Source organism: Geotrypetes seraphini, chromosome 2 (genome assembly GCF_902459505.1).
Source record: "Geotrypetes seraphini chromosome 2, aGeoSer1.1, whole genome shotgun sequence".
Classification (NCBI taxonomy): domain Eukaryota; kingdom Metazoa; phylum Chordata; class Amphibia; order Gymnophiona; family Dermophiidae; genus Geotrypetes; species Geotrypetes seraphini.
Window position 1 is genome coordinate 335,559,260 of NC_047085.1, and position 22,285 is coordinate 335,581,544.

The window sequence follows — 22,285 nt, forward strand, 5'->3', positions numbered from 1 at the left end:
GGGATACTCTTCTCAAAACTAAAAAGAAGACCCCACCTACCAGGCCTTTTCGACAGCAGTCGGCCTACCAACGTAGATTTGTGGCTCGTCCTTTACCACAGGCCCAGCAACAACCCAGGCGTCAGAGGCAACAACAGAGACAAGCTGCTAGACCAGCACAGCAGCAACAACAAGTGAAGCCTCCCCTTCACAAAAATCCACTCAACCCTTTTGACTTGGTTCTCCAGGACATAGCCAGTCGCCATCCTGCTGCCCACCTTCCGCAGCCCATAGGAGGACGCCTTACTCTTTTCATAAGCCGTTAGGAAACCATCACCTCGGATCAGTGGGTCCTCAACATCATCCGCCACGGCTACTCTCTCAACTTTCAGACACTTCCTGCCCAAAGTCTGCCAAGAGAGTCTGCTTCAAACACTTCTCAGGTTTCACTCCTTCTTCAGGAGATTCAATCCCTCCTCCTTCTGAACGCCATAGAGGAAGTCCCTCTAGATCAAAAGGGGCAGGGATTCTACTCCCATTATTTCCTAGTCCCCAAAAAAACAGGAGATCTCAGACCCATCCTAGATCTTCGCGATCTCAACAAATGCTTAGTCAAAGAGAAATTCAGAATGCTCTCTTTAGCCATTCTTTACCCTCTTCTCAATCAAGGCGACTGGCTATGTTCCCTCGATCTCAAAGAGGCATACACTCACATACCGATCGATCTGTCCTCAAGACAGTACCTACGCTTCATGATCAATCGTTGTCATTACCAGTACAAGGTACTACCATTCGGTCTTGCCTCCTCTCCAAGAGTGTTCACCAAATGTCTGATTGTGGTGGCTGCTTTTCTGCGTTCCCACCACCTTCAGGTGTTTCCTTATCTGGACGATTGGTTAATAAAAGCCAATTCATCTCAAACAGTACTTCAGGCCACCAATCAGACCATCCTATTTCTACGTTTGCTGGGGTTCGAGATCAATCTACCCAAATCTCATCTCATCCCCACACAGAGACTTCAATTCATTGGAGCAGTCTTGGACACAGTCCTCATGAGAGCGTTCCTGCCGTCCAACCATCTTCAAATGCTTCAATCTCTATGCCAGCAGGTGCTTCCACAACGTTCCATCTCTGCCAAGCAAATGATGATACTCTTGGGTCACATGGCCTCTACAGTTCATGTCACACCACTTGCACGTCTTCACCTGCGCACTCCTCAATGGACCCTAGCTACCCAGTGGTCCCAAGCGATGGATCCTTGCTCACGTCACATATCTGTAACATCATCTCTTCGTCAGTCTCTACAATGGTGGTTGATATCCTCAAATCTCTCCAGAGGTCTTCTGTTCCATCTACCTCCTCATCAACTTGTCATCACCACCGACGCCTCCCCTTATGCCTGGGGGGCTCATTTGAACGAGTTCCAAACTCAAGGACTTTGGACAGCTCAGGAAATGAAGCATCACATCAATTTCCTGGAACTCAGAGCAATGTTTTATGCCCTCAAGGCCTTCCAACATCTTCTCTTTCCTCAAGTCCTCCTGCTGTGCACAGACAATCAAGTTGCGATGTACTACATCAACAAGCAGGGTGGGACGGGCTCTCGCATCTTGTGCCAGGAAGCCCAGAAGATTTGGGCTTGGGCCACAGATCACCATCTATTCCTGAAAGCTATCTACATTCAGGGAGAACAGAATTCCTTGGCGGACAAGCTCAGCAGAATTCTCCAGCCTCACGAGTGGACACTCGATCCTTTAACTCTGCAGTCCATCTTCGCTCAGTGGGGCACTCCTCAGATAGACCTCTTTGCAGCTCCTCACAATCACCAGCTGCCCCTATTTTGCTCCAGACTCTCCTCTCCTCACCGTCTGGCAGCAGATGCATTTCTCCTCGATTGGTCCAATCGGTTCCTGTACGCTTTCCCTCCTCTACCTCTCATGTTAAGAACCTTGTTCAAGCTCAAGAAGGAACGAGCCACCATGATTCTCATTGCTCCACGGTGGCCCAGGCAACATTGGTTCTCCCTTCTACTTCAACTCAGTTCCAGAGAACCTTTTCTTCTTCCACTGTTTCCTTCTCTGCTTACACAGCATCAGGAGACCCTTCTACATCCCAACCTCCAGTCTCTGCACCTGACAGCTTGGTTTCTCTCGGCCTGACTTCTCATGATACTCTTTTGTCCCAGCCTGTTCGTTCAATTCTGGATGCCTCCAGGAAACCGGCCACTCTGCAATGTTACCATCAGAAGTGGACACGTTTTTCTACCTGGTGTCTTCTTCATCATCATGATCCCACTTCCCTTGCAGTGGAGACCTTGTTGGATTATGTTCTTTCTTTGTCTGACTCTGGCCTGAAGTCTACTTCAATCAGAGTCCACCTCAGTGCTATTGCAGCTTTTCATGAGCCAGTCCATGGAAAACTCCTCTCAGCTCATCCCTTGGTGTCCAGGTTCATGCGGGGTCTTTTTAATGTGAAACCACCTCTTAAAGCCCCTCCTGTTATCTGGGATCTCAACGTAGTTCTTTCCGCCTTAATGAAGCCTCCATTTGAACCTTTGGCTACCGCTTCTTTCAAGTTTCTTACTTGGAAGGTACTTTTCCTTATTGCTCTTACCTCTGCCAGGAGGGTCAGTGAGTTACATGCACTAGTTGCGGATCCACCTTTTACAGTCTTCCATCATGACAAGGTGGTTCTGCGTACACATCCAAAGTTTCTCCCTAAGGTTGTCTCTGAATTCCATCTCAACCAATCCATTGTTCTGCCTGTCTTCTTTCCGAAACCTCACTCGCATTCTGGAGAACAGGCTCTGCATACTTTGGACTGTAAGCGGGCTCTGGCTTACTATTTAGACTGTACTAAGCCCCACAGATCATCTCCCCAACTCTTTCTGTCCTTTGATCCGAATAAATTGGGACATCCTGTTTCTAAACGTACGTTGTCTAATTGGCTGGCAGCGTGCATTTCATTCTGTTATGCTCAGACCGGACTGACACTGGAAGGTTCTGTCACGGCCCATAGAGTCCGAGCTATGGCAGCATCTGTAGCTTTCTTCCGTTCCACTCCTATTGAGGAAATCTGCAAAGCTGCCACTTGGTCCTCAGTTCATACTTTTACATCTCATTATTGTCTGGATGCATTCTCCAGACGGGATGGACACTTCGGCCAATCTGTTTTGCAAAATTTGTTTTCCTAATGGCCAACCTTCCCTCCATCCCTCTTTTTGTTAGCTTGGAGGTCACCCATCAGTCAAGAATATGCTGCCTGCTTGTCCTGGGATAAAGCACAGTTACTTACCGTAACAGGTGTTATCCAGGGACAGCAGGCAGATATTCTTGCGTCCCTCCCACCTCCCCAGGTTGGCTTCTTAGCTGGCTTATCCTAACTGGGGACCGCGCGCCTCTGTCGGGCGGGAAGGCACTCGCGCGTGCGCGGTGCAGCCTACTAGAACTTTCCAAGTTCTTAGAGTGCAATCACTCTAAAATTGTCCGTACCGGGGCTCCGTTGGTGCCGTCACCCATCAGTCAAGAATATCTGCCTGCTGTCCCTGGATAACACCTGTTACGGTAAGTAACTGTGCTTTTTTAGCAATAGATGTTTTTCTACGCAGTAAACCACTGTCATTTTGATTTTATGCTCCAAAGTATTGGCTTTTCTAGAATACTTCTTATTTTTATCCTCTGAAGCAGTTCTTTTCAAGAAAATCATGCTTTTGTTTATGAAATTCCTTTCCCTTTTCATTTGTATCAACTGTTCTTTGGGTTGGCTCCTCCATATAGGTGCATTAGCCAGTACCGTATTTTCACGCATATACCACTTCCATAGCAAAGCAGCAGATGAATCCAGAGACTAGTGAATCCAGAGACTAGTGGTATAGCTCACATCGACCAGCAGGTGGAGATAGAGAACTGATTAACAGTTGGCCTTAAAGCCTGGTGCTCCTTCTGTTGCTTCAGTTTTGCTCTATCTCCCAGCAGGGTTGGAGCTACCTTTCTAGCTCCTAGTCTCTGGCTGCTGCCGGATAGATTGGATTGGTGGTCCGTTGGAAGTCCTCTGTTGAGACTAGTTCTCTTCAGTAGGTTGGGGGTGCCTGGCTGATTGGTGCCGGCTTTAGGAGGTACACCTGGGCCCTCCCAGGTCCCTGCTCCACCCTCCCCTCCGTTGGATAGAGGGGTTCCTTTCCAGGTTGCAGGACTATTGGCTGGCTTCTCCATTCCAGTAACAAAAAAAAAAAAAAAAAAAAAAGGAGCCTTCCTGCGTGTACTGAGCCGGGCAGGGGTTAAACTCGGCTTCCAGTACATTTACCAACAATTCCCTGGCTTCGGGGGTGAGCGGCTTCCCGGTTGGGTGAGTGATTTTTTTTGCTTGCTTGTTGGTACTGGTCCTCGGAGCGTTCCCGGGTGCCGGGCGGCTGCGGGGGCGGAGTCGGCGTTCGGCGGCGTTCGCCGCGTGTGTATAACAAAATCAAAAAAAAAAAAAAAGCGGAGCTTTAGTAAAGCCGAGGGGGGATGGCTGCCGAGGCTGGTCAGCAGTGTTCGCGCTGTGGGAAGCGTCGAACACTGTCGGGTCTGTGCTCTGCCGGGTGCAGGGAAGCGCCGGCAGAGGATCCGTTTTTGGCGGCTTGTGAGGCGGCCATTTCCCGGGTGCGGGAGTCTCGCTCAAGGTCCCCGCCGCTCGAATTCGATGCAGGGGGACTGCAGGACTCGGCCACGGAAGGTGAGGCGGCGGGGGGAGAGCTGAGAGCGCTGGAGGCCGGCGTAGGCCCGCCCCTCGGCTCGGAGCAGGGGGGGGGAGTGCCCCTTAACTGGGGATCTTTGTCGCCCGAGTTTGTACAGTTGCTCCATCATGTATTTCAGTTGAAGTCCTCCCAGCCTACTCAGCCGGTGCTGGGGGCCGGGAGGTCCCTTGCGGTACCCTCTACCTCGGCGGGGGGGGGAGGGGACAGATACCAGACCCACTGCGGGGGCAGCTGGGTCCCCGGGGCGGTCGCAGGGGGCTAAAAAGCGCAGGCTGGTGTCTGCGGAGGCGGTAGATATTTTGCCCAGGTCGCCTTTCTCTTTACCTGAGTCATTGGAGGAGGGTGAACTATTGGATTGGGACGAGGAGAGTATCCCGGGGAGGGAGGGGGATGACCCTTCCGCTCTCCGGTTGTTCCATGGAGAGGAGCTTTCTTCCTTTATTTCAAAGGCTTTACAAAGTTTGAATATTTCTCAGGAAGATGCTAAAGTGTCCGGAAACCCGCTGATGGCAGGTACACGTAGGCCGCCTAAGTCCTTTCCGGTCCATGAGGCCATGCAGGAGCTGATCTCGGCGCAATGGGAGGCGCCGGAGGCCAGTTTGCGGGTGGCAAAGGCCATGAGGCGCTTGTATCCGCTTGACCCGGCCGAACTGGACAAGTTTCGGTTACCTCGGGTGGACGCTTTGGTGGCGGCGGTGACCAAGAGGACTACCTTGCCGGTTGAAGGGGGCGTGACACTAAAGGATGCGCAGGATAGAAAGATTGAAGCATCCCTAAAGATGTCCTTTGAGGTGGCGGCGGTTACTTTACAGGCCGCAATATGCAGTTCTTACGCAGCGCGGGCATGTCTGCAATGGTCACAAGGGATGACCGATAATTTGCTGGAGTCTGGGGGTTCTGTCCCTGCGGAACTGGCAGATTTGGAGGCCGGCTTGGCTTATTTAGCGGACTCCTTGTATGATATGGTTCGGGCGTCTGCGAAACAAATGTTTCTGTCTGTGGTTTCACGCAGGTCCTTGTGGCTCCGTCATTGGGCGGCCGATGCCGCGTCCAAGCTCCGGCTGGTGAGACTCCCTTTTAAAGGGGGTTTATTGTTTGGAGAGGAGTTAGATAAACTGGTAAAGGATTTTGGGGATACCAAAACGCAGCGTTTACCGGAGGACAGGGCTAGGCCCCCGGTACGGGCCTCATCGTCTAGACCACGTTTCCGGGATGTGAGGCGTGCCAGGGCTGGTAAACCTTTTTCCAGGGCTGCATCTGGCCCGTTCTCTGCTTCGAGACCTCGGTTTCAGCAGAGAAGTTCCTTTCGCACGACGAAACCCTCTCCAGGGCAGGCAGCCCGTACCCCAGCCAGTCGCACTCCGCAATGACGGGGGCTGGGCTCCCTCCGCCCTGCCCTTAGGGGGTCGGCTTTCGGCATTCCGGGCGGAGTGGGCCACAGTCACGTCCGATCAGTGGGTGTTAGACATTGTTCGCGACGGTTACAAATTAGAATTCGCCGCTCCGGTCGTAGATTCTTTCGTGGTGTCCCCGTGCAATGGAGCGGCCAAGGGAGCCGAGGTCCGCAGGACCCTTCAGGTGCTGCTCGATCTGGGGGCGGTGGTACCGGTGCCCCCGGAAGAGGTAGGCAGCGGTATTTATTCCCTGTACTTCATTGTTCCAAAGAAGGGGGGGTCCTTCAGACCGGTGCTGGATCTCAAAGGGGTCAACAGATTCCTCAGTGTGCGCCATTTCCGAATGGAAACAGTACGCTCGGTTATTGCGGCGGTAAGGCCGGGAGAGTTCCTCACGTCTCTCGATCTCAAGGAAGCGTACCTCCATATTCCGATATGGCCTCCGCATCAGCAGTATCTGCGGTTTGCGATTCTGGGCCAACATTATCAGTTTCGGGCAATGCCCTTTGGCCTGGCGACGGCTCCCCGCACGTTTTCCAAGGTCATGGTGGTGGTAGCCGCTTTTCTACGCAAGGAAGGGATTCGGGTACACCCGTACTTGGACGATTGGTTGATCCGCGCCTCATCCCGGCAGGAGAGTTTGTCGGTGACGCAGAGAGTAATCTCTCTCCTTCAGTCGTTGGGGTGGATTGTCAACTTTCCCAAAAGTGTTTTGTCCCCTTCGCAGTCGTTGGTGCATCTGGGGGTGCGGTTCGATACGACTCTGGGGAAGGTGTTTCTACCCCGAGAGCGGGGGGAGAAATTGCAGGCGCAGATTCGCCTCCTTCTCGGGTCGCCCAGACCTCGAGTTTGGGACTATGTGCAGGTGCTGGGCTCCATGGTGGCGACTCTGGAGGTGGTTCCCTGGGCCCGGAGCCACATGAGACCCTTACAGCAGTCTCTGCTCTCTCGCTGGTCTCCAGCTTCTCTGAACTACAATGTGCGTCTCCAGTGGAGTCCTCGAGCGGCTCAAAGCATGCGCTGGTGGCTCCAGGACGAGCATCTTTGGAGGGGCATGCCGTTGGCCACACCGGATTGGGTGGTGGTTACAACGGATGCCAGCCTACAGGGTTGGGGAGCCCAGTGCAGGCACACGTCGGTGCAGGGAAGATGGTCTTCCCAGGAGGCTCAATGGCCCATAAACTTACTAGAATTAAGAGCGATCCGGTTGGCGCTGCGGGCTTTCCAGACCCTAGTTCAAGACAGACCGACCAGGATCTTTTCGGACAGTGTCACGGCGGTCGCGTATGTCAACCGTCAGGGGGGTACCCGGAGTCCGCAGTTAGCCGAAGAGGCAAGACTTTTGTGTCAGTGGGCAGAGGGGCAGATCCCGCTTCTGTCGGCGGCCCACATTGCAGGGCACGAAAACGTGCAAGCGGACTTCCTCAGCAGAACTCTTCTCGATCCGGGAGAATGGGAGTTGTCGGCTCGAGCATTCAGCCTGCTAGTCCGTCGATGGGGGTGGCCAGAGATGGATCTCATGGCCTCTTCCCGCAATGCGAAGGTGCCTCGGTTCTTCAGCAGACGCAAGGAACTGGGATCGGAAGGGGTGGACGCATTAGCGCTCCCGTGGCCTCCGAATTCCCTTCTGTATGTATTCCCGCCTTGGCCCATGATAGGGCGGGTGTTGCAGCGCATTGCTCGCTTTCGAGGCACAGTAATCCTGGTGGCTCCGGATTGGCCACGGCGGCCGTGGTACGCGGATCTGATGCTGCTGTCGGTAGGCGATCAGGTAGCGTTCCAGGTAACTCCGGACTTGCTAACTCCGGGTCCAATATTAATGGAAGATCCGGGCCGCTTTGGTCTTACGGCCTGGCTATTGAAAGGTCACGGCTGAAGAAGAAGGGCTATTCTGAACGGGTGATTTCCACCCTGCTTAAGGCTAAGAGGATTTCAACGTCAGCCTCCTATGCGAGGGTCTGGAGGATCTTTGAGGCATGGTGCGGCAGACACGGAATTGCGCCTTTCCAGGCTTCTCTGCCGGCTATTCTGGCGTTCCTGCAGGAAGGCGTAGAGAAAGGGTTAGCATATAACTCTTTAAAGGTGCAGGTATCGGCCATTGCCTGTTATAGGGGCCGGGTGGCTCGCTCGGCTCTCGCATCACAGCCGGACGTGGTGCGTTTCCTCAAGGGGGTTCAACATATCCGGCCGCCGGTTAGGCGAATCTGTCCAACTTGGAACCTTAAACTCGTCCTTGGGAAATTGCAGGGGGCACCTTTTGAGCCACTGTCAGCGGCCACTTTGAAAGATGTCACGCTAAAAACAGTTTTTTTGGTGGCGATGGCTTCAGCAAGGCGAGTATCAGAGCTGCAAGCGCTTTCTTGCAGGGAACCCTTTTTGCGTTTCTCGGAGGCTGGGGTGACGGTGCGTACGGTGCCGTCCTTCCTGCCTAAGGTTGTGTCGTCCTTTCATGTGAACCAGAGCCTGTTTCTGCCATCCTTCAGGAAGGAGGATTGGGGGAAGCGTTTTTTGTCGGTACGGCTCCTGGATGTCCGCCGTATGCTTCTCCATTATTTGGAGGTGACGAATGCTTTTCGTCGGTCGGACCATCTCTTTGTCGCGTTCGCGGGTAAAAACAAGGGGATGGCGGCGTCTAAAGCGTCCATTGCGCGTTGGGTCAAGGACGCTATTGCGTCGGCGTATGTGTTGTCAGGGAAGAAGGTACCGGAGCACCTTCATGCTCATTCCACTCGGGCTTTGGCTACATCTTGGGCGGAGTCCGGGGGGATGTCATTGGAGGAGATTTGCCGGGCGGCCACTTGGTCGTCAGGTAATACTTTTTCAAAGCATTATCGTTTAGATGTAGCAGCCCGGTCAGAGGCGAGTTTTGGCGCGGCAGTGCTGGCAGAGGCGGCATTGGCGTCCCACCCAGTTTGAGTTTGCTTTGCTACATCCCACTAGTCTCTGGATTCATCTGCTGCTTTGCTATGGAAGGTAAAATTATGGTCATACCTGTTAATTTTCTTTCCTTTAGAAGCAGCAGATGAATCCAGAGCCCCTCCCCAAGTGCACGGGTTGTGTGTAGGGTGTTTAGGTCATTAGGTTAGCCGGGGCTATGGTTGGTAAGTGTATTATTTCATTGCTGAAAAAAAAACAAAAAAAAAACAAAGGGATAAGATGAAGAGAACGACACATTTTCTACTGGAATGGAGTTTTCTGGTTGCTCATTCTCCTATCGGGATGCTTGGGCAAAGTGCAAAACTGAAGCAACAGAAGGAGCACCAGGCTTTAAGGCCAACTGTTAATCAGTTCTCTATCTCCACCTGCTGGTCGATGTGAGCTATACCACTAGTCTCTGGATTCACTAGTCTCTGGATTCATCTGCTGCTTCTAAAGGAAAGAAAATTAACAGGTATGACCATAATTTTACCATACCCGTGTAAAACGCGCACACGGGTATAGCGTGCGGGAAACCTAAATTTATGTAAAGAAATTATTATATATCACTCACGCGCGTATACCGCGCATGCTGCTCCATGAATTTAAATCTCCTTCTGCCGTCCCGACTCTCCTCTCGCCGCCCTACCCTCTGCCCCGAGTCTCCTCTCGACTCTCCTTTCACCGCCCTGACCTGCTCCCAGCTCTGTAAGCATGCGCAGGCCATCTACAGTCAAAGAAGATGGTCTGAGCATGCTTGCCGCTCAATTTTTTCTAACCACACTGGCCCCCCCCACCCCTTGAAGTCCTGTCCCCATCCTGAAAGCCTGATGCCCCACCCCGAAGGACCACTGGCCCCCCCACCCTGAAGGACCGCTGGCCCCCCCACCCCGAAGGACCGCTTGCACCCCCACACCGAAGGACCGCTCGCACCCCCCAGACGTCCGATTCATCCCCCAGCTCCTCCCCCCCGCACGGAGAAGCTGCCTACCGTTGGTTCCCGATGCCAGTGAGCCCTGCTGCTTCCTCTGCCGGCGGTCCCGCCCCTTCTCTGAGCCCTGTGCTGCTTCCTCTGCCGGCGGACCCGCCCTTTCTCTGACATCAACGCAGGGCTCAGAGAAGGGGCGGGACCGCCGGCAGAGGAAGCAGCAAGGCTCACTGGCATTGGGAACCAACGGTAGACAGCTTCTCCTTGCGGGGGGGGGGGGCGCTGGGGAATGAATCGGATGTCGGGGGGGGAGTGCGAGCGGTCCTTCGGAGTGGGGGTGCGAGCGGTCCTTTGGGGTGGGGCAGGGGGATTAATCAGACGGGGGGGGAACTATGTAAAAAAAAAATTTGTGCAACGCACTCACGCATATAACGCGCATAGTTATGCATGGTTTGTAAAATCGTGTATAACGCGCGCGTTATATGCGTGAACATACGGTAGTCCTCTCTTATTTGGTTTTTGAATCTTTTTGGTGTCTTCATCGCCTATATTTAGATTTGACTAACTCTAGGAAGCCGTTTATTATTTTTCAACCTCCAAGCATATAGGTTTTCTTGGAATCATCCATTTGCCTCGCGCATGGAGTTCTTTTATTCATTTTTTCCATTAGGTTCCTTCCCTTGACTCTGCGCTCTCGCATCAGTCATTAGGTCTAAGTTTTATGAGGCAAGTTTTTTTCTGAGTTCTTGGAACCCAACTCTCCCTAAATCCCTTTTATTGTCCCACATGTGAGAATATGCTGCCTGATTGTCCTAGGATAAAGCACAGTTACTTACCTTAACAGGTGTTATCTGGAGACAGCAGGCAGATATTCTCACATCCCAAACACCTCCACTAGTTGGTTTCTTTGCTTGGGCACAGAACTGACGACCTTGCGAGCTGGCGTTGGGGCGAGAAGGCACTCGCACATGCGCAGTGCAGGCAGTATTAAAGCTTTGAATTCTCAAAGTGCCGGTGCACTTTTTCACTGTCTATGCCGGGGCTCAATGGATAATGTCACCCACATGTGAGCAAGCATATCTGCCTGCTGTCTCCAGATAATATCTGTTACGGTATGTATATGTGCTAATTGGTACATCTTTTTATCAAGTTTTATTACATCACGGTTAGTGTGTTATGACATCAGCAGGGAGTGTAATTAGTTTCAAAAGAATTAATGTTAATATGTCCCGAATGACACGTGGAAAAGTTTATTTGATGGAAATGACTTAAGGCAGTTAATCTACAGTAATTCAGTGACAATGATGCAAAAGAAACAGATCCCAGATGGACTGCTCCAAAACAAAATCTCTATTAAAACAATCGCCTGACATGGTCCACATTTTGCCCACTCTTCAGCTGCTTCAGGGGTATAATACTGAAAGTGGGAAGGCTTAAGGATTTGCAATCCCAACTAAAATGTACAAAAATGCTCAGTATGAACAGTCTGTGTCCATGCTGCTGTGAACATTGAATGTTGCTGAGCATTTTTGTACATTTTAATTGGAATCACATCTGTTATTCAAAACAGGGCTACTTATTCACATGATCAAATGTTTTAGTTAGTATAGTATATAGCAGTACTCAAATCCAAACCCTTTTCAGGGCCACATTTTGGATTTGTAGGTACTTGGAGGACCTCAGAAAAAATAGTTACCGTATTTTCTCGCATATAACGCGCACATTATACGTGGTTTTTACAAACCGCGCATACCCTTGCGCGTTATACGCATGAGCGCGTTGTACAAAATTTTTTTTACATAGTCCCCCCCCCCCCCCCGACGTCCGATTCACCCCTCCGCAGGACCGCTCGCACCCCCACCCCGAAGGACCGCTCGCATGCACCCGCACCCCGAAGGACCGCTCGCATGCACTCCCACCTGCACCCCGAAGGACCGCTCGCACGCACTCCCACCCGCACCCCCAGCCTGAAGGACCGCTCGCACCCCCACAGCCTCCGGACCCCCCCCCCCATCATGTAGAAGCTCCTACCGGTGTCCTGCTGCTTCCTCTTGGCGGTCCCGGCCCTTCTGTGAGCCCCGCGCTGCTTCTTCCAGCGGTCCCGCCCTTTCTCTGACGTCAAGCCCTCTTGCCCCCCCGACTCCCCGACACGATCGGGGCAAAAGGGAGCCCAAGCCCTCTTGCCCCGCCGACTCCCCAACTCCCCGAAAATATTGGGCCTGGAGGGAGCCCAAGCCCTCCTGGCTCTGGCGACCCCCCCCCCCTGCTAGTTGTTCAGGCCAGGAGGGAGCCCAAGTCCTCCTGGCCCTGGCGACCCCCCCCCCCCGCTAGTTGTTCGGGCCAGGAGGGAGCCCAAACCCTCCTAGCCACTGCAACCCCCTACCCCCACCCCGCACTACATTACGGGCAGGAGGGATCCCAGGCCCTCCTGCCCTCGACGCAAACCCCCCCTCCCCCCAACGACCGCCCCCCCAAGAACCTCCTACCGCCGACCCGCAACCCCCATGGCCGACCCCCACGACACCCCACCCCCCTTCCCTGTACCTTTGTGTAGTTGGCCGGACAGACGGGAGCCAAACCCGCCTGTCCGGCAGGCAGCCAACGACTGAATGAGGCCGGATTGGCCCATCCGTCCCAAAGCTCCGCCTACTGGTGGGGCCTAAGGCGCCTGGGCCAATCAGAATAGGCCCGGGAGCCTTAGGTCCCTCCTGGGGGCGGGGCCTTGGACACATGGTCGGGTTGAGCCCATGTGCCTCAGGCCCCGCCCCCAGGAGGGACCTAGGGCTCCCGGGCCTATTCTGATTGGCCCAGGCGCCTTAGGCCCCCCACCAGTAGGCGGAGCTTTGGGACGGATGGGCCAATCCGGCCTCATTCCGTCGTTGGCTGCCTGCCGGACAGGCGGGTTTGGCTCCCGTCTGTCCGGCCAACTACACAAAGGTACGGGGAAGGGGGGTGGGGGTGTTGTGGGGGTCGGCCAGAGGGGTCGCGGGTCGGCTGGGGGGGCAGTCGGAGGTTCTTGGGGGGGGCGGTCGTTGGGGGGAGGGGGGTTTGCGTCGAGGGCAGGAGGGCCTGGGATCCCTCCTGCCCGTAATGTAGTGCGGGGTGGGGGTAGGGGGTCGCCGTGGCCAGGAGGGTTTGGGCTCCCTCCTGGCCCGAACAACTAGCGGGGGAGGGGGGGTCGCCAGAGCCAGGAGGGCTTGGGCTCCCTCCTGGCCCGATATTGTCGAGGAGTTGGGGAGTCGGCGGGGCAAGAGGGCTTGGGCTCCCTTTTGCCCCGATCGTGTCGGGGAGTCGGGGGGGCAAGAGGGCTTGAGCTCCCTCTTGCCCCGATCGTGTCGGGGGTGCCACGGTTGGCTGGGGCAAGAGGGCTTGAGCTCCCTCTTGCCCCGATCGTGTCGGGGAGTCGGCGGGGCAAGAGGGCTTGACGTCAGAGAAAGGGCGGGACCGCCAAGAGGAAGCAGTAGGACACCGGTAGGAGCTTCTACATGATGGGGGGGGGGGTCGGGAGGCTGTGGGGGTGCGAGCGGTCCTTCAGGGTGAGGTTGCGGGTGCGTGCGAGCGGTCCTTCGGGGTGGGGATGCGAGCGGTCCTGCGGGGGGGAGGTGAATCGGGGGGGGGGGGCAATCAGGCTTTCAGGGTGGGGACAGGACTTCAAGGGGGAGAGGAGAGTCGGGTCAGACGAAAGGAGAGTCGAGGTGGCCAGAGGAGAGTCGGGGCGGGCGAAAGGAGAGTTGGGCGGCGACGGGAGAGTCGGGCAGCATGCGCAGTATACGGGTGTGCACGGTATATAAAAATTTCTGTACATAAATTTGTGTTTTCCGCGCGCTATAACCGTGTGCGCGTTTTACACGGGTGCGCGTTATCTACGTGAAAATACGGTAATATCTTATTAAAGAAATGACAATTTTGCATGAGGTAAAACTCTTTATAGTTTATAAATCTTTCCTTTTGGCCAAGTCTTAATAATAATATTGTAATTTATAGCTAAAGAGACATATTATAAAGAAACTGTTTTATTTTACTTTTGTGATTGATAAACATACCAAGGGCCTCAAAATAATACCTGGCGGGCCGCATGTGGTTCCCAGGCCACGAGTTTGAGACAACTGATATATAGGGAGCCCTTAATAAGAAGGCAACTTCAGTCATGCCTCTCATATAGTTCTTGTCAGACAGGATCATAAATGGTAATCTAACAAATGTGTCTTACTACTTTTGTAGGAGAAATGGTAGCATTAAAAAAAGTACGTTTGGATAATGAGAAAGAAGGCTTTCCTATCACAGCCATTCGGGAAATTAAGATCCTTCGACAACTAAACCACCAGAGTATCATCAACATGAAGGAAATAGTGACTGATAAGGAGGATGCAGTGGATTTTAAGAAGGACAAAGGTATGCTTGTGGAATGCTGGCTGTCAGAAGCAGTGCAGCATCCTGATGACTGTATATGTACCATCAACGTATTTTGATTGATGCTGTATTTTTTTCGATGTGTAATGCTCAATAGTTCTTCTCTACAGAAAGATTAATTAATGATGCCATATACTTACTGTAGCTGTATATTTAAAATCTGTTGTCTCCAAGGGCTGATTATTGCTCTGTAAAAACTGCACTTCTGTCAGGTAGGTTTTGAAGAGTAGTAAGTGATTATAATTAATTTCTGTTGTATATATTGAAATTTGTTCTAATAATTTTGGCCTCATTGAGCATTTGCTGATTGGCTAGTGCATGTCTTATTCTTGGAGGAATTTTCTGGCAAAAAAATTATCTAAGGACATGAAGGCCTTCTATTCTCACAGCTGGGTGATATCATCTGATGGAGCCTGACGCAGGGCTTGCTAGCATAAATGTATGCAAAAACTTCTAGCAGCACTTTACTGTGCACATATGGGTTCCTTCCCACCTGACACACAGCACAGGTCCCTCAATCTTTGTTTTTCACTGATTAGAGTGGATGCATTCAGGTGTTCTCTCACCTCAGCTTTTCGAGTGTGAACTTCTGCCTTCCTGTATGGTTTTCTTTTTCAATTTCCTTTCTTTTTTTATTGTAAAGTCAGTTTTCTTCTTATCCCGGGTATTCTATTAGTTTATTGCAACCCTTCTATGTTTTCTTTCTTTTTGGTGGTGTTAGGCCTATACTTTGGCTAGAGCCTCAACCTCAATTTGAGTGTGCCTCTCTTTACTTAACAGTTGAGGAAGTTAATTTGACCATGATATTTTTTTTTATGTTGAAGACCCCAGTGCCTTCAAGAGGTGCGCCCAATGTAATCAAGTGATCTTGACTACCAGTCCACACAATTGGTGCATCAGGCCTCTGACCTGCCCATGATCCTAATGCATGGTCTCTGTATGCAAATACAGTTGATGACAAAGAGCAAAGCAGGTTCAACAGGAGAAACTGGTTGACTTGTTGAAGCATGGTCCATCGACACTTCCATTAAAAGCATCAATATCTATGGCTGCCTGGACATCGGGAAACACTGGGAGTGCATCGTCATCAAGAGGATATCCACCTTGCTCGACATTGGGCACTATTAGATGGCCCTGTGTCTGCTCTGCATCAGACCCAACACTGATGATTCATATGGGTTTAAAGAAATCCTCATCTGGAGAAGTCCAAGAAGCACAAATATCAGTCCTCCTTGATGTATGGTGCCAGGAGCACCAGGGCATTGAGAAGATAGCTCCCCTTCCATAGTGGAGATGCTAGTGCACAAGTCTCTCGGCAGCCAGGTTCCCGCTTCCAATTCAATATTGACATCTTTAGGCTCTTCTCCACCAGGTCCCCAGCCTTTGCTGATGCCTTTCTCTGATGAGTGCTACCAAGCTATTCTCTGGGAGGAGGTAGCACAGAGCTTGCAAATACCACTTGCTCATGCATGAAGGGCACTTGTGCCAGTTGAGGCTTAGCCCTTCAACCTGAAGCTCATTAGGAGCCTGTTCATCAAGCCTCAATGTCAGTACCTCAAAGGGTGTCTGCATTAGTGCATGTAGTACCACCTTCAACATCAGAAGAAGCTTCCTCAGAATCCAATGATAGTACTGTATCTCGGTGCCCTTCGAGACATGGGCATTGACCCACTGAGCTGGGGCAGGCTGAGACCCTCTTATTGTATTCAGGGTTGGAAGAGAAGTCTGACTGGGACCGCTCATGGGACTCGGATAAGGATTCACATTACAGTAAAACCTTGGATTGCAAGTAACTTGGTTTGCAAGTGTTTTACAAGACAAGCTAAACATTTTATTAAATTTTAACTTGATATACAAGCATTGTCTTGCAATACAAGTACACAAAGTATACACACATCACATCTGAGCCAATGGTTCTTCTCTCTCTAACGCTGCAGGAGTGTAGTGACTGTTCTAAATGATTGAGGTTTTGCAATACAAGTGCGTATAGTATTTTGTATTAAAGATTTTGGGTTGTGGAACAAATCATCTGAGTTTCCATTATTTCCTATGGGGAAATTCACTTTAATGTACAAGTGCTTTGGATTACAAGCATGCTTCTAGAACGAATTATGCTCGCAAACCAAGGTTTTACTGTATTTCTCAGTCATAGTCACATGTAATCCTTTCTGATCTTTCACCACTTCAAGAGAGAAGAAAGTTTCCACCTGAGTCTCTCTTTCACTGATTTATGAAGGAGATGGCTTTGGCCATCCTGGTTAAGATAGAGGCAGAGGAGGATCCTAGGGCTGTCTTGGACTACGAATCTCCTCCCAGGGTAGGGATCACTATACCATTGCACCCTATCCTTAGACACACTGGTGAAGAACTGGGAAACTCCCCTCTCAGTGCTTGATGCACATCCTCTTGAAGAGCTTCAGGAAGAAGCAAGGACTGAGCCTCAACTCTTAAGAAGATAGATACATAGTAGTGTATCCAGAAGGCTCCCGGATTCAAGATGGCCTAGCTTCCTCACCACTCTTTGATGGTAGAAGCTGCTCTCAAGCCAAAAGTTCTAGGACTCATGCCTTGACTTACTCATGCCTGGACGTTGGATTTATTTGGGAGGAAGACTTTTCAGGCCTTCATGCTTATTTTACTCCTGGCAGAATTCTGAGCAATTGCGCATTGCAAAATTTGTGCAGAATTGCCCAGGGATGCAGAATTACCGGTTCTCTGCACAGAATTTCAGCACTCCCTCTCCTGTGGCTCAATTAGATTGGCACTTCTCTGTGACCCAAATCGCTGCCAGTGACATCTTCAGGCAGCCAATGTGGGCTCTGCAGGCTTCCCTCTTGTGTGGTTGACTGGGAGGTGGCAGGGGGGCATGGTGGCAGGGGGGTGAGATGTTGGGGAATGAATGGGGAGAGAGTTGCTGACTCGGGAGATAGGGGTAGATAACGTGAAATGCTGGTTGGGGCGAGAGAGGAAATGAGTGAGAAATGCATACTTGAAGGGGTAGGTGAGAGAGACTGGTTCAGGGTTGATGATCCTGCACACTAAGAGGCAAAGAAATGTAGAGATGAGATCCTAGATGTGAACTCGAGTATAGAGAGACAAGGACACTGAAGCAGTGCTGGGCACAGAGAGGGACAGGCATGGAGAAGAATGCTTGAGAAAGAACATTGAAATATGCATAAGAGAACTGCTAGGCACAGGGATATTGCTTGAAAAAGGATGATTCTGACAGAAGGATAATGTATGCAGGGGAAAGGAGAGGGAAATAGAAGGGAGAAGCTCTGGATAGAGACCGAGAAAGGGGTGGGGGGCAGATGCTGGAAATGACAGAGAGGAACAAAATGTAAAATGGACAGGTGATCCTGGGAAGACAGTTACAAAAAAAAAAAAAAAAGCAGAGAATGGACTTTGTAACCTAAGTGAATGGAAAAATAAACTGTTCAGCTAACAAAAAATAGAGAAAAAATTTTATTCTGAAGTTAAGAAAATATTTCAGCTTCCAAAAATGTGTTTCAACAACATAAAAGCAAAGTGAAGTACTATGGAAATAAACCAGCCAAACTTTACTAAGGTGGGCTTTTACAAAGGTGTGCTGCTAAAAGAAAGTCACTAAGCAAGAAAAACCTGACGGGCATAACCCACCCAACTACCCTGGTTGGCTTCTTAGCTTGCTTACGGAACTGAGGTACCATAAGCCTGCGTCAGGCAGGAAGGCATTTGCTCGTGCACGGTACGGAAAGTCACAAGTCATAAAGTTTCTTAAAACTTAAAATGATAGTACACTTTTAATACTCTCCGTACCGGGGCTCCATGGATGACGTCACCCACATGTGAGAATATCTGCCTGCTGTCCCTGGATAACACCTGTTGCGGTAAGTAACTGTGCTTTAGAGTCTATCTTTCTTGGTTGGAGGAGTCTCCTGTTTTTGTCCTTGTGTTTTTTTTGTATCAGGTGAAGATCTGTCTGTTCTGCCTGTGTGACTCAGGTGAAGGATTCTGTTAGCATGTAGTGTCTGTGTAAGAATTGTCAACAGTCCATCTTGTTCTAGTTTCCCTGTAGTAAGTATATTGAAGCTCTAGAGCTGAGTATAATATTTATAGCACTATCTTTTTATAGGTGGAGTAAGGCTGTTATGTTTAGTAAGTTTGGTAAGTTTTTTTTAAAAAATATATTTTTGAAGGGTTTTTTGTGTTTTGCAAAATGTTTGGCCCTATTTGAAAGCAAACCCTTGGCACCCAAAATAAAAACGCTAAAGATTGATAGTTCCTCAACTTATATAATGCTGTTACACTATTTGCTATTTTTTTGTAGTATGCTCTTTTTGTTGTGTGCTTAAGTACTATGCTCCCGGTTTGTTCCTGCTCTGGATCGGGGAGTCTTCTGTAGAGAGCACAGGCTTCTTTTGAGCCGTGGGGTGGACTGTTTGTAGAGGGCGCCTGTCTAGCTTTCCTTTGGGGCTCTTTGGGAGGACATTTCCTTGTGTATCTGAGAGGGAGGGACCTGGCTAGGGGGTTCCTGTCCTTTCCTTTCTAGAGTTGCTGCTTCACATCTATTTCCTGGATGGGCAGATAGAATATGGTTAAATTGAAATTATCTATATTGAATGTAGATGGCCTACATTCCTCAATCAAGTGAAAGAAGGTGTTGACTTGGTTCCGTAAGGAGCATGTTGATATTGCCTTCCAACAGGAGACACGCCTCATGACAGTAGAACATGAGAAACTGAAAAGGGACTGGTTTGGGGAGGTGTATTTTTCCTCCTATAGCAGTCATCAACGGGGGATGGCTATTTTTGTCCATAAACAACTTCCATTCCAGATGCTTAGTTTTTCAGGATAAAGCGGGCAGGTATGTTATGGTATTTGGGGAGCTCTGGGGCCATAAATTGCTGCTGTGTAATGTGTATGCTCCTAATATCTATAGTCATCATTTTTTTAGGAGTGTTGTCCAGACTGGCACAGCACCCGGACTATCAAATAGTCCTCGGAGGGGATTTTAATATCACGGTGAACCCAACAGAGAACTGCTCTCCCCCCCCCGAAACAGTTCCCTGGTGATCACCATGGTAAAGGGGTAAATATTCTGACTAATCAGCTTGGGCTTCTGGACATTGGAGATTGTTCCACCCCATGGAACACACTTATATGCACTTGGTGCTTTCCGGGTTATTTGTATAAAGATCTTGCTTTCAATATGTATCTGAGAGACCAGTGGTTGGATTATTATGGCAATAATTATGCCCCTGGTCTTTTTTGGGATGCATCAAAGGTATTTTGCGTGGCTTTATCATAGCATATGTTTCGGGCAAGAAGAAGAAACAGGAAGCAGAATTGTTGGCATTGTCCAGTGAATGGCAGCAGATGCGGAGACGCCACCAGGGGCCTTTGATGACTGCTGATCGGCTGCAAGTATGCACTGTAGGCAGATTTATGATGTGATAAAACTAATTAGTGCAAATAAACATCTGTCACATACACCTCGTGTCTAGGTTCACACCACTACTGCAGCACAGGTTCTGCAAAATGCCTTCTTATACGAGTGAAACAGAGAAACCCAAAATATCTGAGATAGTTTTATTATAAAGATATAAGTGAAACTATTATATTAAATCAAGTGAAAGTGGGTAATAAATAGTAATAGTAAACTTAAACTCCACTCCTTGTGACTGAGAGCACTATCTCCACGAAAGAAAAAGCCTCAGGTTTTGTTATAGGCAGAGCCTTAGTGCTCAAACCTCCTCCACCCCCATAGAAACATAGAAATAGACGGCAGATAAGGGCCCACGGCCCATCTAGTCTGCCCACCTTAATGTCCCTCCCCTACCTTTGCCCTGTGAATAGATCCCATGTGCCGATCCCATTTGGCCTTAAAATCAGGCACGCTGCTGGCCTCAATCACCTGTAGTGGAAGACTATTCCAGCGATCAACCACTCTTTCAGTGAAAAAGAATTTCCTGGTATCACCTCGTAGTTTCCCGCCCCTGATTTTCAACGGATGCCCTCTTGTTGTCATGGGACCTCTGAAAAAGAAGATATCTTCCTCCGCCTCGATGCGGCCCGTAAGATACTTGAACGTCTCGATCATGTCCCCCCTCTCCCTGCGCTCCTCGAGTGAGTATAGCTGTAATTTGTCAAGCCGTTTTTCGTATGGTAGATCCTTGAGTCCCGAGACCATCCGGGTGGCCATTCTTTGCATCGACTCCAGTCTCAGCACATCCTTGCGATAATGCGGCCTCCAGAATTGCACACAGTATTCCAGGTGGGGCCTCACCATGGATCTATACAATGGCATAATGACTTCCGCCTTACGACTGACGAAACCCCTTCGTATGCAGCCCATGATTTGTCTTGCCTTGGACGAAGCCTGCTCCACTTGATTGGCAGACTTCATGTCCTCACTGACGATTACCCCCAAGTCTCGTTCTGCTACCGTTTTTGCTAGGATCTCGCCATTAAGGGTATAAGACTTGCATGGATTCTGGCTGCCCAGGTGCATAACTTTGCATTTTTTGGCATTGAAGTTGAGTTGCCATGTCCTAGACCATCGCTCCAGTAGGAGTAGGTCGTGCATCATGTTGTCGGGCACTGAATCTTCGTCTGTTGTGCATTTGCCCACTACATTACTCAGTTTGGCGTCATCTGCGAATAATGTTATTTTACCTCGAAGCCCTTCTGCCAAGTCTCTTATAAAGATGTTGAATAGGATTGGGCCCAAGACTGAGCCCTGTGGTACTCCACTAATCACCTCCGTCATTTCGGAGGGGGTGCCGTTCACCACCACCCTTTGGAGCCTACCTCCAAGCCAGCTCCCAACCCATTTCGTCAATGTGTTACCTAATCCTATAGAACTCATCTTGCTCAGTAACCTGCGGTGTGGTACGCTATCGAATGCTTTGCTAAAGTCCAGGTACACGATGTCCAGGGACTCCCCAATATCCAGCTTCCCTGTCACCCAGTCAAAGAAGCCGATCAGGTTGGATTGGCAGGATCTCCCCTTAGTAAATCCATGTTGTCGGGGATCCCGTAGATTCTCCTCATCCAGGATCTTATCTAATTGGTGTTTGATTAGAGTTTCCATTAGTTTGCTCACTATCGATGTTAGACTCACTGGTCTGTAGTTTGCTGTCTCCATCTTTGAGCCTTTCTTGTGGAGTGGAATGACATTAGCCGTCCTCCAGTCCAACGGGACGCTGCCTGTACTAAGGGAGAGATTGAAGAGCGCGGACAGTGGCTCCGCCAAGACATCACTCAGCTCCCTAAGCACCCTGGGGTGCAGGTTGTCCGGCCCCATTGCTTTGTTAACCTTGAGCTTTGACAGCTCACCGTAGACACTACTGGGCGTAAACTCAAAGTTACTAAACGGGTCAACTGAGCCAACCCTTGTCTGTAGCTGAGGGCCGAGCCCTGGCGCTTCTCGGGTGAAGACTGAGCAGAAGTATTCATTTAATAGTTGGGCTTTTTCCGAATCCTTTTCCACATAGTCTCCGTCTGGTTTCTTAAGACGTACAATCCCGCCTGAGTTTTTTCTTCTATCACTGATATACCTGAAGAAGGATTTATCTCCCTTCTGGATGTTCTTTGCTAGAGACTCCTCCATGAGGAATTTAGCCTCCCTGACTGCTGTTTTGACGGCTTTTGATTTGGTCAGGTAGTCTGCTCTAAAGTCCTGCTTCCCTGATTGTTTGTAAGAGATGAATGCTTTTTTCTTCTCCTTGATCAGGTCTGAGATCTCCGCAGTAAACCACTGTGGCAGTAAACCATCCGGCAAAAAACTTTCATAGGGGATGTGCAGTTCCAAGAACTAGATCAGTGCAGGACTAAAACAACTATAACCTATATATCGTAAGGAACTAAGTGATAGTAAAATGAAGCCGACGTTTCACGGTAAAGACCGTTTCTTCAGGGCTTGTAAATTTTCACTTTCCA

The 22,285-nt window shown here is 50.2% G+C and overlaps 1 protein-coding gene across 6 annotated transcripts in view; it reads left to right on the plus strand.

The window, feature by feature from the left end:
• CDK13 (cyclin dependent kinase 13) overlaps positions 1–22,285 on the plus strand; it is a 231,348-nt gene that overhangs the window by 73,125 nt on the left and 135,938 nt on the right. For all 6 annotated transcript variants that reach the window (XM_033930257.1, XM_033930258.1, XM_033930251.1 and 3 more), the window contains exon 5: positions 14,174–14,344. In XM_033930257.1, the coding sequence (XP_033786148.1) occupies positions 14,174–14,344 (171 nt within the window). The remainder of the gene's footprint in view (positions 1–14,173; positions 14,345–22,285) is intronic.